At 39.1% G+C, this 16,471-nt stretch overlaps 1 protein-coding gene across 1 annotated transcript in view; it reads right to left on the bottom strand.

The window, feature by feature from the left end:
• The window catches only part of LOC124545063 (ubiquitin carboxyl-terminal hydrolase 32), a 230,329-nt gene that overhangs the window by 195,573 nt on the left and 18,285 nt on the right, over window positions 1-16,471 (bottom strand). Inside the window, exon 4 of the mRNA XM_047123861.1 lies at window positions 14,851-14,972. Within this exon, the coding sequence (XP_046979817.1) occupies window positions 14,851-14,972 (122 nt within the window). The remainder of the gene's footprint in view (window positions 1-14,850; window positions 14,973-16,471) is intronic.

Below are 16,471 nucleotides of genomic sequence, written 5' to 3' on the forward strand. Positions count from 1 at the left end.
ATGAATTCAGTACCTCTCCTTTAGTTCCACAATATACTCTTATTCTTTTGTTGCGCCACATTTCAAAAACTTTTATTCCCTTCATGTCTGAACTACTTAGTGTGCATGTTTCACTGCTGCACAAGACTACACTCCAAACAAATACCTCCTGAAAAGACTCTCAGGACTTAAATTTATATTAGACGTCAAACAATTCCTCTTTTTCTGAAATACTTCTCTTGCTATACCAATCCAGAAGGTTGAGTAGTGCAGCACGACAATTCACATGCAACATTGATATCAAAGGTCATTCAACCTTTGGTGAGGTAGGTCATAACAGTAATAGCACTGCAGTTCTGAGTGTTACAGGGCAGAGGGAAGATAGGATCAGACAAGAGAATTAGAGATGGGTGACATTTACCAGAACTGATAAAATACTACTTTTACTGAATCATACTTGCTACACAATAATGTTTTCGTCCCTGGTTCTCATTATATTTTTAATGTTAGGCCTATAGGATTTGCCGGAAAAATGGGTTTTCACCATTCACCTCTCTCTCTCTCTCTCTCTCTCTCTCTCTCTCTCTCTCTCCTCCCCCCCCCCCTTTCTTTTGGGCAGTGGTGAGGAACATTTCAGTTTTCATTACAATGTCTATCTTTGTGCCTTTAAAATATCAGTAATTTCAAAAGAAATCAATATTATTTGTGGCTTGGCACTGTTACAGGTGGCCTCAGAGTTCCATATCACAATCTATTAGGCACAACCAAAGCTCCATGCAGTCTGGGTGATATTCAGGTGTTTGCACCATATTCATTACTTTATAAGCATATATCATATAGCACATGTGACTCATTAATGGCTCCACATGAGCAAGGTGCAAGATGCATGTTAGAATACAATTCTTTCTTCGATAGCAGTTACAAGGGTGTGGCAGTACTTAGTACCACGTCATTCCACTGCACAAGAAGCACCAGCAGCATTGCCTGACAGAAGCTGTGATACATCCACAGCTCCAGATGTGCAGTGCACTCATGTGAGCAGCCCTGCAGTCAAATATTATTCAAGCCTGGCATACTACAGAAAGGTGAAGTGTGGTAATTTTACATTCAACTTTTCGTGTGTTTGTGTGTGGTTGGCAACAATGACATGACTTATTTAGATACACTTTAACAACTTGCTTTAAATGCTCAACATTGTAAAAAATACTTGGATGTAACAATTTGTGGGGATACAGCTTGGAGTCTTCACACAGGTAAACCAAGTGGCACACTTTGGTTCTCTGGGACAATACTGGCAAATTGTAGTCAGGCCACAAAGAAGATTGCTTATGTATCACTTCTGTGTCCCATCCTACAATACTGCTCAAGTGTGTGGGATCCATATGTAGTAACATTATAAATGCTAAAGTAACTGTGTTTGCTATGTTTTCATGGCTAATCCCACTGAACTGATTTTGATTAAATTTGGTAGGAGATGGCTTGAACTGTGGGAAAGGACATAGGGTAGTTAAGAAACAAGTTAACCCCTAAGCGAGTGAAGTAGGGAATGGCACTTTTTTTTTTATATTAGTGAACACAAACAACCGTCATCATCATTTAAGACTGATTATGCCTTTCAGCGTTCGGTCTGGAGCATAACCCCCCTTATACAGTTCCTCCATGTTCCCCTATTCAGTGCTAACATTGGTGCCTCTTCTGATGTTAAACCTATTACTTCAAAATCATTCTTAACCGAATCCAGGTACCTTCTCCTCGGTCTGCCCCGGACTACTCCTACCCTCTACTGCTGAATCCATGAGTCTCTTGGGTAACCTTGCTTCTCCCATGCGTGTAACATGACCCCACCATCTAAGCCTGTTCGTCCTGACTGCTACATCTATAGAGTTAATTCCCAGTTTTTCTTTGATTTCCTCATTGTGGACACCCTCCTGCCATTGTTCCCATCTACTAGTACCTGCAATCATCCTAGCTACTTTCATATCCGTAACCTCAACCTTGTTGATTACCATATTTACTCGAATCTAAGCCGCACTCGAATCTAAGCCGCATCTGAAAAATGAGACTTGAAGTCAAGGAAAAAACATTTTCCCGAATCTAAGCCGCACCTGAAATTTGAGACTCGAAATTCAAGGGGAGAGAAAAGTTTTAGGCCGCACATCCAAATCGAAGCAAAGTTGGTCCATTGTAATACGAGACACAATTTAGGTCGAATGAATGACGATACAACTAGCTACAGTAGTTTGGTTCGAGTCGTAAGCTTAGCAGTTAAGCTTTACCAGGTAGCGAGCCATTGCTATGCGTCAGGGGCTCCGTCCGTATTTATACGGGTACCCTTCCTTTTTCAGGTGCTTCGTTTGGTTTGAATTGATTGGTTATTTTTCTTTGATCTGATAGGTGTCGTTCTCTGTTATAGGTGTTTACATCACTCTAAGCTAAAAATGTATTATTGTACTGTGTCATGCATTGTTTGTCGCATTCTGTTAATGAGTTTTTACGGCCTGTCGCCGCCCGCCGCATGGCTTGCTGTTGTGCGCGCTACCGCGGCTATATTTTTTTTTATTATTTTTTTTAAAAAAAAGAGGGATCGTCTTATTAGCGAAACAATGGCAAGAGACTGCTATTTGTTGTTACTTACACTGCTGCTTTCTTTGATAAAGATCAACAAGAACCAAATAATAGACTGCGTATGATAGAAGTTGTTCTGAACGAGAGTTTAGCGAAAATTTCTCTCCGTTTGAAAATCTTTGCAGGCGCCTCTTTAGTACATTACATTCTGCACAGAAATTAGAGTCATCGTAGATTTAAAAACTAGTCAATTGCCGTGCTTCATTTCTGACTGTATCACTATTAGGCATAAGAATAATACGAATATAAACATGACATGATATGTATATTCTTCTGTGTTTGCTGTTGTCTCACTCTAGTTTCGTAGTTTATTAGGCAGACAGGATTTAAATGAGATTGCAGCAAACACGAAAGAATACATGGCAAAATGTTTATATTCGTATTATTCTTATGGTGAAGAGAATACTGCATGTGATTCACAATTTGTAAAATTACTATTAGCGACGATCTCTTCTCACAGGTAGTCAGGTAGGAAAAAATTCAGAACGTAGCGTTGGCCATATTGATAAACATCCAAAACAGTCTTTCCAGTCGGATTTTCGTAGTACATTGGTGAAATGCTGCTACATTCGAAGATGAACAATACGTAATTTGTATTTACTTCGTTGTATAATGTATGAAAAATGCAGTGGTCGAAACTCGGGGCAGAGAAAACGTTCGTCTTCCACCTCTTTTTTTAAAATTTATTTACTGATGCAGAGGTTTTGGCGCCAATATTTATCTTTGTGCCTGCAAAGTATGCCTGTATAGCGCTACATATGTTCGACGGCAGAAGTTAGTTGTGGTGGCACCTACCAACATTTTTGAGAACTTTCGCTTTCGTTGCACTCGATTCTAAGCCGCAGGCGGTTTTTTGGATTACAAAAACCGGAAAAAAAGTGCGGCTTAGATTCGAGTAAATACGGTAGGTAACCTGAATCCACCCAGCTTTCGCTCCCATACAACAAAGTTGGTCGAAAGATTGAATGGTGCACAGATAACTTAGTCTTGGTACTGACTTCCTTCTTGCAGAAGACAGTAGATCGTAGCTGAGTGCTCACTGCATTAGCTTTGCTACACCTCGCTTCCAGTTCTTTTACTATGTTGCCATCCTGTGAGAATATGCATCCTAAGTACTTGAAACTGTCCACCTGTTCTAACTTTATTCCTCCTATTTGGCATTCAATCCGTTTATATTTCTTTCCCACTGACATTACTTTCGTCTTGGAGATGCTAATCTTCATACCATAGTCCTTACATTTCTGATCTAGCTCTGAAATATTACTTTGCAAACTTTCAATCGAATCTGCCATCACAACTAAGTCATCCGCATATGCAAGACTGCTTATTTTGTGTTCACCTATCTTAATCTCACCCAGCCAGTCTATTGTTTTCAACATATGATCCATAAATAATATGAACAACAGTGGAGACAGGTTGCAGCCTTGTCTTACCCCTGAAACTACTCTGAACCATGAACTCAATTTACCGTCAACTAACTGCTGCCTGACTATCCATGTAAAGACCTTTAATTGCTTGCAAAAGTTTGCCTCCTATTCCATAATCTTGTAGAACAGACAATAACTTCCTCCTAGGAACCCGGTCATATGCCTTTTCTAGATCTATAAAGCATAGATACAATTCCCTGTTCCACTCATAACACTTCTCCATTATTTGCCGTAAGCTAAAGATCTGGTCCTGACAACCTCTAAGAGGCCTAAACCCACACTGATTTTCATCCAATTGGTCCTCAACTAATACTCGCACTTTCCTTTCAACAATACCTGAGAAGATTTTACCCACAACGATGATTAAAGAGATACCTCTGTAGTTGTTACAATCTTTTCTGTTTCCATGTTTAAAGATTGGTGTGATTACTGCTTTTGTCCAGTCTGATGGAACCTGTCCCAACTCCAAGGCCATTTCAATTATCCTGTGTAGCCATTAAAGACCTGACATTCCACTGTATTTGATGAGTTCCGACTTAATTTCATCCACCCCAGCTGCTTTATTGCACTGCAATCTATTGACCATTTTCTCCACTTCCTCAAATGTGATCCTATTTCCATCATCATTCCTATCCCATTCTACCTCGAAATCTGAAACATTACTGATCGTATTTTCACCTACATTGAGCAACTCTTCAAAACATTCCCTCCATCTGCCCAAGGGATCCACAGGATTCACCAGCAGTTTTCCTGACCTGTCCAAAATACTTGTCATTTCCTTCTTACCTCCCTATCGAAGACCGCTAATTACACTCCAGAATGGTTTTCCAGCAGCTTGACCCATAGTCTCCAACCTGTTTCCAAAGTCTTCCCATGATTTCTTCTTGGATGCTGCAATTATTTGCTTGGCTTTGTTTCTTTCTTCAACATAACTTTCTCTGTCTACCTGGGTTCTGGTATGTAGCCATTTTTGATACGCCTTCTTTTTCCTTTTACAGGTTGCCTTGACTGTATCATTCCACCAAGCTGTTTGCTTCATCTTACTTTTACACACTACTGTTCCAAGACATTCTTTAGCCACTTCTAGTACTGTGTCCCTGTACCTTGTCCATTCCTTTTCCAATGACTGTAATTGACTACATTCAACTAACTGGTACCTTTCTGAGATCGCTGTTATGTACTTATGCCTGATTTCCTTATCCTGAAGTTTCTCCACTCTTATCCTCCTACATATGGACCTGACCTCCTGCACCTTCGGCCTCACAATCCCAATTTCACTGCAGATTAAATAATGATCAGTGTCATCAAAGAATCACCTGAATACACGTGTGTCCCTCACAGCCTTCCTGAATTCTTGACCTGTTATTATATAGTCAATGACAGATCTGGTTCCCCTGCCTTCCCAAGTATACCGGTGAATGTTCTTATGTTTAAAAAAGGAGTTTGTGATTACTAAGACCATACTGGCACAGAAATCCAAGAGTTGTTTCCCGTTCCTGTTGGCCTCCATATCCTCTCCAAATTTACCCATAACCTTTTCATACCCTTCTGTTCGATTTCCAATCCTGGCGTTAAAATCACCCATGAGCAGAACACTGTCCTTGTCCTTTACTCTAACAACTACATCACTGAGTGCCTCATAAAAACTATCCATCTTATCTTGATCTGTCCCTTCACAATGCGAATATACTGACACAATCCTAATTTTCTTGCTAGACACTGTCAAATCTATCCACATCAGTCGTGCATTTACATACCTTATTGCAACTACGCTGGGTTCCATTTTTTTTCTGATGTAAAGCCCTACACCCCATTGTGCTATTCCTGCTTTGACTCCTGACAGGTAGACCTTGTATTCTCCCACTTCCTCTTCTTTCTCACCCCTTACCCGAATGTCACTAACAGCTAAAACGTCCAGCCCCATCTTACTTGCAGCCTCTGCCAGCTCTACCTTCTTCCCAGAGTAGCCCCCATTGATATTAATAGCTCCCATCTCATTAACATTTGTTTGCCAAGTCGTATCTTAGGAGTCCCTGGTTTGTCAGTTAGAGGTGGGACTCCGTCACCTCCAAAGGTTCGAGGCATTTTGCTCTGATTGTTGCCAGCATCATATTTAAAGTACCAGGGAAGCAGGTTGCTAGCCTTACTTGCCTCGAGTCCCATTGGGTTTTACCCCTAACGGCTGAGGGACTAACCGGTGGATTTGGTAGTCTTTGCCGTATGAGCACAAAGGTGACCACGACTCAGAATATGTCCGAGATGCCCAGCCTTATTCCAAAGTAACTGGTATCCCGACTGTCGGGACCACTTACTTGGCCACTCATACATTGCCCGTGGTTCATGAACTAGGACATGACTACAGGAACCCACACCATGAACCACACAACACAAAACAAACAACATTAAGCAAAATAAAAAAAAACGGAAAATCCAGGATTGAATAATGACAATATTATGAAAAGGTAAAAATATTGTCACTAAACCATATTATGTCATTATAAAACTTGCTGTATAACGTACATCTAATTCAATAGCATGATGCATATATGCATGCTTTTGCCCACAGCCCTCTGCAAGCAATGCTCAGCAGCAATGCATCATCACAAACTGGAGCAGTTGGAGGGGAGAACGTGGACATGTGAGGACAGCTCAAATTACTGCACAAGCATATATTATAGAATTTGCACTGCATTCTTTCTTTGTCAGATTAATTCTATTAAAAAATTTTGCAAAGTCCATATTTTATTTCAGTGCTCAACTTGATTTCTTGAAAAAGGCATCAATTTTGTAATAGGTAGTACACATTTTTTAATTTTTAATTTTGTATTTAATTTAGCTTTGATAATATAATCACAAATTAAACATTTAAAATTTGGAAAAATAAAAGAGTTTCTGTTACAAAAGCCTCCTCTAGAATAGCTATCGTGCTACTCAATGGTGGCCGAATGGCACATTCGGTACTTAAGCTGCCACTGAACTTAGGTCATAAAGAGACACCTATTTGTAACATCAGCAAAATAGCAACCATGCTAAAGCAATGTAAGCTGCTGGTTTGGGATAGATGTACAATGTCCCCAACAGAGCAATTACAGTACTTAATTGTCCAATGCAAGATATTACAAGCAACTGAAGTATAACAGGAGAGAGATGGTATTATTGGGTGGTAATTATAGACACACTGCCTGTAACAACTAAAGGCACCTGGCAGATTAAGTAAATGCATGAATAAAGATGTCAACCTTATGGCAGCAAGTTAAAAACTATATTTTAATAACGCATGTGTTTACAACAGCACAAGACACAGAATCAGGACAGTATGCAACTGGTGCTTATGACATGATTATACATAGGTTGGAACTTAAATAGTGGCAACACTGCTGTGGAGACACTATGCAATGGAATCTACTATTGTCGCTGATAGCACACGTTGCTGACATACCTACCTTACCCCCGAGCAAGTGGACTCTCCCATCCCATGTCACCAGCATATGCACAATCGAGGGAAAAGCAGTCACTTGTGAGTGAGTGGTCTAACGTAACAGCTTCAGTATGTTTTTGAAACAGGAACAACGGAGTTGGATCAAGGTTGAATGTGCCAGAGGTCATACAGCACGACAGTGTCAAGGTCTTCAAGAGGCATGGGAATCGGCATTGCCGTACATAACAGAGGAACGCTGGGTAAAAGCCTCCAACAAAGGTCGGCAAACTGTGGCAGACATGCATCAGGCAGGTTGTCCTAGCGTCTCTGAAGAAGAAGTCATACTGCTGCCGCGTTAGTGGACAATGATCGACAACATATGATTTGTGAGCTCACACACGAAACCGGATTAGCGCATACGACTGTGCTTCACATCCTAAAGGAATGCCTGGGCACGCGAAAAATTGCATCACGATGGGTTCCGCATTACTTGACGGAAATGCAGAAATGGATGCGTTATGACACTGCTCAGACACACTTGGAGCACAATGAGCGCGATGGAGAGGCTTTCTTATGCAGTATCTTAACACTGGAAGGGACATGAGCCACATTGCACGAGCCAAAACTGAAACACCAATCCAACGAATGGCGTCATTATGGGTCACCGCGAAAGTTGAAAGTGCGTCAGAGCCCCAGTCTGGTGAAAGTCATGGTGATTCTCATGTACAGCTGTGATGGTGTTATCCTACCACATTACATTCATCCATGGCAGACCGTCAATGCACAGTATTACTGTTCGTTTTTGAAGCATCACCTATGACCAGCTTTGCGAAAGAAGCGACGACACTTTCTGCGCAACCCACCCACCATTTTGCACAACAATGCATGGGCGCATACAGCGCAAGGTGTGGCTGCTCTGTTCGGTCGATGGGACTGGGAAGTACTGTACACTCTGTACACTCCACCATACTCCCCAGACTTAAGTCCTTGTGGCTTTGATTTCCTTCTGAAGATGAAGGAACCACTTCGTGGCATTTGCTTCAGAACTGTTCCAGAGATTCGACAGGCAGTAGACCGCTCCATTCACACCATCAACAGAACAGGCTCTGCTAACAGTATACTACGCCTTCCACATCGCGGAAACGGGTTCTACACAACACTGGTGACTACTTTGATGGACAGTAACAGGTGCGAACATTTAACTCTTTTGTATCAGTTGTGAATAAATAGTTGCCACTATTTAAGTTCCAACTCTCATATTACAGTAATATTCACAGTACAGAAATGTTGGCAAAAAAGGTTTATCATGAAATGCAAGCGAACATGGGAAATGAAGAATGATTGCGAGAAAAGGCAATTTTGGTACTGACTACTGAATTTGTAGGACAGAGAAATGAAAAAATTATGTCACAAGTAGAAAGAGAAATTATAGAGTATCTCTCTATCAATAATACAAGGGGCACTCAAAAAGAAATGAGCCGGAAGCATAATTACAGAAACCAGTACCTGTATTTTAGAAGTATTGATCCTAGCTGTTCAGACATTTGTCCCACTGTGACACAAGACGGTGAATGGCTGTCTCATAAAATTCCCGGGGCTGCGATGTTAACCAGTTCCACATGTACAGCTGGACGTCACTGCCCACACGAGTGCAGAAAAGGTTATGCTGACGTTGCTCTTTGACGAAGATGCCCCTTCTGATTTACTTCCTACAGCACAGGACAACAGTGAATGCCCAGTGTTACTCGCAAACCTTGACTACCCTTCGCCAAGCGATCAAATCAAAACAACCAAGCAATCTCACATGTGGGGTCATTCTGCTGCACAATAATACAAAGCCTAATATGGCCAACACAGCCACAGCACTTCTGCAGAAATCCAAATGGGAGGTTTTTGGCCACCCTCCATACAGTCCGGACCTCTCTCCCTGTGACTACACCATTTTTGGTCTCCTTAAAAGGGCTCTGAGGGGCAAACAATTCACCTCTTGACGACGATGTCCAGCTGTACGTGCAGAACTGGTTAACATCGCAGTCTCGGGAATTTTATGAGACAGCCATTCACCACCTTGTTTCACAGTGGGACAAGTGTCAACAGCCAGGGTCAATACTTCTAACATACAGGTACTGGTTTCTGTAATTATGCCTCAAACTCATTTCTTTTTGAACACCCCTTGTATTATGGAAATTGAAGAAGTCACATCATACACTGCAGAGTTTTGTGACTCCCTAGAATTGTCAGAAGTATCTTCTCATCAACTTGGATTAAAAGTTGGTGTTTGGTCCTCTCAATGTGAAATCTTTATGTAACCCAATTGGGTAACAGTACATGCTTACAAATTACACATCAGTGCCAAAATGTTGTTAAGGCTATTATAATTGACAGCACAGCTATAGAAAAAAGTGTTTCAATTCCACAAACCTCAATTATACTTAATTTAAAAGAGTGCAACTGCCACTAAAAATTGCTTTTGGAATGACCACATAGCCCTGGGGCAGTTGCCTTTGTTCATTTAGATAAACCTTGTGACAGGCTCCTATGTATTCAACTCAAAAACTCTTACATGTCCTTGCAAAGGAAGGCACAACTAAAGATGTTTAACTAAAGTTCAACATATGGCAAAATAATAAAAATACTTTCCCTATTTACTCCGTAGTGGCACTACATACATTTATAAATATGTGCATACGTATCTACACCACTATGTATCCAGTTATTTATAAGTTAGTAACTTTCCTACTCACTATCACCCATCATAACAAAACTTCTGACAAGCGAGCGCAGCCGCGGGCAACATCTAGGACCAAACAACACTAACTGGAAATAGTGAATGCAGTCAAATTAAATCATACAAAGAATTAGGTTAGGAAATAAGACATGAAGAGTAGTTGATAAGTTTTGCTATTTGGGAGCAATATAACTGATGATGGTTGAAGCAGAAACGATAAAAAATACAGACTGGCAATAGAAAAAAAAAAAATTCTGCAAAAACTGAATTCCTTAATATAAATTTAAGAATAATATGTAAACTACAGAAAGGCAACCAGGTGTGTGCGCACGCACACACAACAGAAAACAGTATTCACACTATATTTAAGCTCTTGCTCTTTCTTTTTTAAAAAAAAAAAAAGAGGGAGTACACGCATCTACACAAATAACCACACCTAAATGCCCAAACCTGCAGCAAGACTGACTTGTCATGGGGGTGTGCGCAAGTGAGAGTTCAAAAGTTAGTGTGAATATTGTTTTCTGTTGCATATTTCTACGAGCCACACACCAGTCAGCTGCAGGTGAGTGGCTGCATTTCCTTTATTTTACTTATTATTCGATTCAGGAAGTTCCATTGTTGTTATAAATTTAGGAATAAAAATTTACGTGTTAGGAACTCTTTGCTGAAGGTATTTGTCTGGATTGCAGCCTTTTACAGAAAAGAAATGTGGATGATAAGCAGTTAAGTCAAGAAGAGAACAGAAACTTTTGAAATGTAATGGTATAGAAGATTTCTGTAGAGTAGATGAACAGATAGAACAACAAATGAGACGTTACTTAATCAAACGGGGTAAAAAATAAATTTAGGGGCTGGTTGAAAGGACACACCATGAGGTATAAAGAAACAGTCAATTCGGTAACAGAGTGAAGTGCAGGTGAAAAAATTATAGGGGAAGCTAATGTTTGAATATAGTAATCAGTTTTAAATAAATGAATGTTGCAGCACAGATGAAGAGGCTTGCACAGGATATACTACTACATTGGAGAGCTGCTTCAAATTCATCTTTGGACTGAGGATCACAATGACAATAGCTCCTACTTACATTACAAAAAAGACAAAGTCCAATGATGTCATAATGAAGACTGCTGTGAAGGAATCATGACCGACATATAACAGATCCAAAAGATTGTCACCAGGAGAGAGAGAAACTGTTCTGAAGCAATTACAGGTTGGCTTGATCAAAGAATAATTGAACCAATTCATCCAAATATGCAAGCCGAGTCATTGTTGTAAAAAAGAAAAATGAGAAGTACTGCATCTGTATACACTATAGAAAATGAAACAAAATTACTATGAATGATCATTACCCAATGTCCTTAATGCAAGTTCTTTTACTTAAAACACAAGATGCCCTAGTGTTTTGAACACAAGACCTCAAAAGAATGCACTCTTTTACACTGATGTTTAAGAGAAGTAAGTATTGCACATTTAATTAGTGACAAACTTAGGGTGGTCATAGTTCAAGAAAGGTCTAGTTGGGTTACCAAATTTTCCTGCTTTTTTTAATTTTTTTTATTCTGTCACTGTGTTTTGGGCATTGACTCTAGAGATTATCGTACTTGTTTATATGGACGCTATTATAATGTTAGTGAAGAGTGGGAATGAGGCACTTAAACAGCTTAGTTTAGTGCTGAAAATTGTAACAGAATGTGGCTTGGACATTAATTTTCAAAATGTCAGATCTTGAAGAGATCTGTCATGTCTCTCTGATACTTTATGCTGTGTGGACAAATTCAACAGTTTTCTGAGAAGATAAAAAACATTCAAAACTTTCCAAAACTAAAATCTCTTGCAGCAATAAAAATGTCCTAGAACTAACATGATATTTTAGAAAGTTCATGTCAAATTACTCTACAATTATCACACCTCTAGTGATTTATTGAGGAATAATAAGGAATACAAGTTTGAAGACAAGCCAAGAAGTGCATTCAACATGCTCAATGATATCCTTTCATTGTATTCAAACAATGGAAACTCTAGGTATCAATATCAGCAATGTAGGAAAAGACGGACTGCTACTTACCGTAAAGAAGATACATTAAGCTGCAGACAGGCACAGTTAAAAGACACTTATACAAAGCTCTCAGCCACAGCATTCATCAGCAAAAGAGAAACACACACGATTCTTACACACAAGCAAGCACAACTCAAGCACACATGACCGCCACCTACAGCATCTCTGGCTGGAATGCAACTACCACTTGGGATGCAAGCAGCAATCTGAAAGGGGTGGATAGGGGAAGAGAGAGTAGTGTACAGATGGGAAGAGAGACGAGAGAAACAACAGCGTTCATCTCTCTGCCCACCTGTACACTACTATCCCTTCAGCTTCCTTGCCTCCTTCAGACTGCTGCCTGCATACCACGTGGTAGTTGCATTCCAGCCAGAGATCCTGGAGGTGGCGGTCATGTGTGCATAAGGTATGCTTCTTATGTGTAAGAATGGTGTGTGTTTCTCTTTTGCTGATGAAGGCTGTGGCCAAAAGTTCTGCCTAAGAGTGAGTCTGCAGCTTAATGTGTCTTCTTTACAGTATGTTTTCATTGCATTCAATTTTAAGAATCTGCAACCTAAGATATGAAACTGAACGATACACAAATGTGATCAAAGAAGGTTTTGAGGTTGGATTACTACAAAAATGTCCCGATGATGAAGAACCTCTTGCAAAGTAAAAGAAAACACCACCATAAAAAGAAAAATACAGCAGTTACAAGCTCAAAGTCTTAGTCACTGTTAAAGCATTAAGTAAACTATGGATGTATGTACAAGAAATTTGGTTTAATATTGTATTGTTCTGTGCTAAATTCCATTATCATGAATAAAGACCTGCCATCAAGAGTAACAACATGGGTTTTAAAAAGGAAGAATATTCCACTACCATCAAATACCAATCTGGTTCTAGATTTAAATGTTAATATCTTTACACTGTCTGTAAATGTGTTGTTTAATATTGCAGATGGTCTAATAGGTAGAATCAGAAAAGCTCAAGAGAAGGATGATGATCTGGCAATTCCACTATTCAATGTGAAATCATCAAGCTTGTGCACGAGGAAAGATTTAACACTGTGCAGAGAACTGAGCTATGAAAGTTAAAACAAATGATACACACAATGTTTGCCAAGAAGCTGATGATCACAAGGATTCCAGGATTTATGCAACCCTGGCCAAGTTATTTCTTTTATCAGAGTTAGACAACTGATAGAATGACCAAATGTAGGATTCAGATGGGGTATTCAAAGGGTGTCCTGCACCAACAAGACAAGTTACACACCAGAGAAACCAAATAATACTGAAAAGTTTTTGTGTGAATGGTAAAGACAAAAGTTGGGTTGTCATGTTCTTTTATCTCATTTAGCACAACAAGTTTGTAGCTCTGGTAACAGCAAAAAGTTTGTGTGAACGTCTGAACCATGTGACCTAATAATAACAACACTTTTTGTTAGTTGTTTCATGATGGAGAAATCTTTTCTTATTAGAAAAGCTATGCACCATAAAAAATGAGCATCTTTATAACTTTGAAATGAAGTGAGTGCGATATAAACAAGTTTGAGCTTACTTGAGCTGTGATACTATCTTAGCCCCAGTACTTTTATTTATTTATTTATTTATTTTTTTGAAAAATATTGAAAACATTGCAACACTATAAAGTCCTAAGTCTAATAATATTACAGTGAAATCTATAACTCAATAATCTGTTTAATCAGATATGCCTTATGGCAGAATCTGTTAATACAAGACGAGAACCTCTTGGCACTAAATTTTTGAAAATGTCCAAACTTGTTTCATCAGTGAGGGACCACGTTTTGTGCAGTGATGAAGAATAAAACTGTCTTGATATCAAATAGCACTGTACAATTGGGACTAACCGAGTGAGGTAGAGCTGCTGTTAAGACAATGGCCTCATATTCGAAAGGATGGAGCTTGCTCAGTCCACTGACCCCGACCTAGTTTTTCCATGATTTTCCTAAGTCACTTCAGGCAGCAGACACTATGGTTCCTTCATCAAGGCGATCAACTGACCTATCTTCTTAAAGCATTCTTACGTATTCTATGTGTATGTATATTCTTGAACTATTTATTTTCGTTGTATCATGATGGCACATTCTATATCTCTGTCACAGGATCCCTGGATGAATAATGAATGAATGAATAAATAAATAAATAAATAAATAAAATGTTGATCACACACAAAGCTTTTCATGTGAAGCAATGTATTATCCTGTAAGAGGATAATAAAATCATGATCCCTGTAGTTCTCTGTTGTGATAAAATTGTTACAATGAGAGGGATACACTTTGTATTGACTATTTTATTACCATCCATCCTTCTTGGTACACACAGTAAAAACAAATTCAATTAATTCTGTGAAATACTGCATCCTTTCCACATATTTGTGGACTTCTCAGAAATATTATACCTCTGATAGTTCACAAAAAATGGACTTTAGAAAGCAGACAAACTGATGCACGTATCCATCTGAGGAGGGGAAACGTGAAAGAGAGACATTTTACTTCCCCCACTGCATCATCTGACAATTAAACAACATTATTTTGACAAGCAATTACCAGCTTAAATATCTTACATTTTTACCACACTAAATCACACTAATTGATGGATATGACAGAATGACTTGCCTCTGAGAAGAGACCAGTGACTGCTTCAGGAATGAAACTGCTCTCTGTCGCTTGAAGCAATCTCAAGAAGTCATCTCGAGAAATGTGACTCCCTGATTCATTCGAGTACAACCCGAATAAAACTGTAATAGGCAAAAAATACATTAGATAGAATCCTTGACTTAAACTGGCTGTTGTACTGCACAAAAATAATAAGGCAATTTATAAAATCAAATGTATGCCACTTTTTGCTCAATACAGTAAAACAGTAAATACCAAATAAAATGGGGATTTGCATCTCAAATGCACCAAACAAAAGCTCACTTAGAAATAACCGGTCTCATTGGACTGGTGCACGATAAAAATAAAAAAATATTTACAATATTACAGGATCTTTCAGGGAATCCCATATAGTTTTTAGCACATAACAACGTATCACTTAGTGGTCTACCAACATCCATTTATTGAATAACTCCAGTAGCAAAATGTATAACACAAAAGAAAATCTAGTACACAAACAGGGGACATAAATGAGAATCACTGAGATACAGCCTATGCTGCTTCCATAAAGCACTGCTTAGCAAATTAAGGGAACTGACATTTGTGGTGGAGTATGCAGTAATTCTAATTCCTCTTAGTGTATATTGAATAACACACATTGAAAGATAAGAGAGATTATGGTGCAGATGAAGCAGCTAATACGAGGGTGAATCGCATATAAACCCAAATTTTGTTTTATTTGCCTATCTGTAAATGAAAAGCAGCGTCATCTCCTCATTGTTGCTTCCGTTTTCAGTGACTGTTTTCCACAGGTATAACGTTGTTGTACTGTTTCTTTAGTCAGAATCGCAGTATCAGAACAAGAGGTTCTATTATACACTGCACAGCACAGTGTAATGAAGTTTCTCACAACAGAGGGTGTAAAACCTGCCAAAATTTTGAAAAGACTGAGCACAGTTTAGGGTCATCACCCCGAAAAAGACCCAAGTGTATGCACGGCACAAACAGTTTTTACGAGAATGAGAAACAGCTGACAATGCACTTCACTACACCAATATCTCCCAACAATCAGCATGACGGATTTTTTGTTGTAAAGGAGTTCTTCTCATTGATTTTCACCACAAACATCACACTATGAACACTGCACACTACTGCCAACTTTTGGATCAAACATAATGCGCACATCATTAAAAAAAAGGACACACATTCCCAATTTGGGATGTGATAGTGCTTCACGACAACACTTGACCACACACAACTGCCTGAACTTGATGAAAAATTCTGGAACTGTTCTGGATCACACTAGAATGCCGTCCCTACAGTCCAGACTTATCACCCTACGATTTTCTTTTGTTTGTATCACTTAACGACACCGTCAGAGGATTACAGTTTTGATGGCAATGGCACAGTCTAAGTGTTTGTGAGTGACTGTCTGCTGTGACAGCCACATGCATTTTATGAACATGGCATCGAGAAACTGCCTGTCTGATGGGAAAAATGTATTTCTCGTTCAGGAGACTACAGAAATATAACTTCTGTATGTATGAATTTTTCTGAAGCTTAAATGCTTGTATAAACTTATTTTAATAATATTAATAATAATAATACTGGTTTATATTTGATTCACCCTCATACTAATATG

Source organism: Schistocerca americana, chromosome 8 (genome assembly GCF_021461395.2).
Source record: "Schistocerca americana isolate TAMUIC-IGC-003095 chromosome 8, iqSchAmer2.1, whole genome shotgun sequence".
NCBI classification, from domain to species: Eukaryota; Metazoa; Arthropoda; class Insecta; order Orthoptera; family Acrididae; genus Schistocerca; species Schistocerca americana.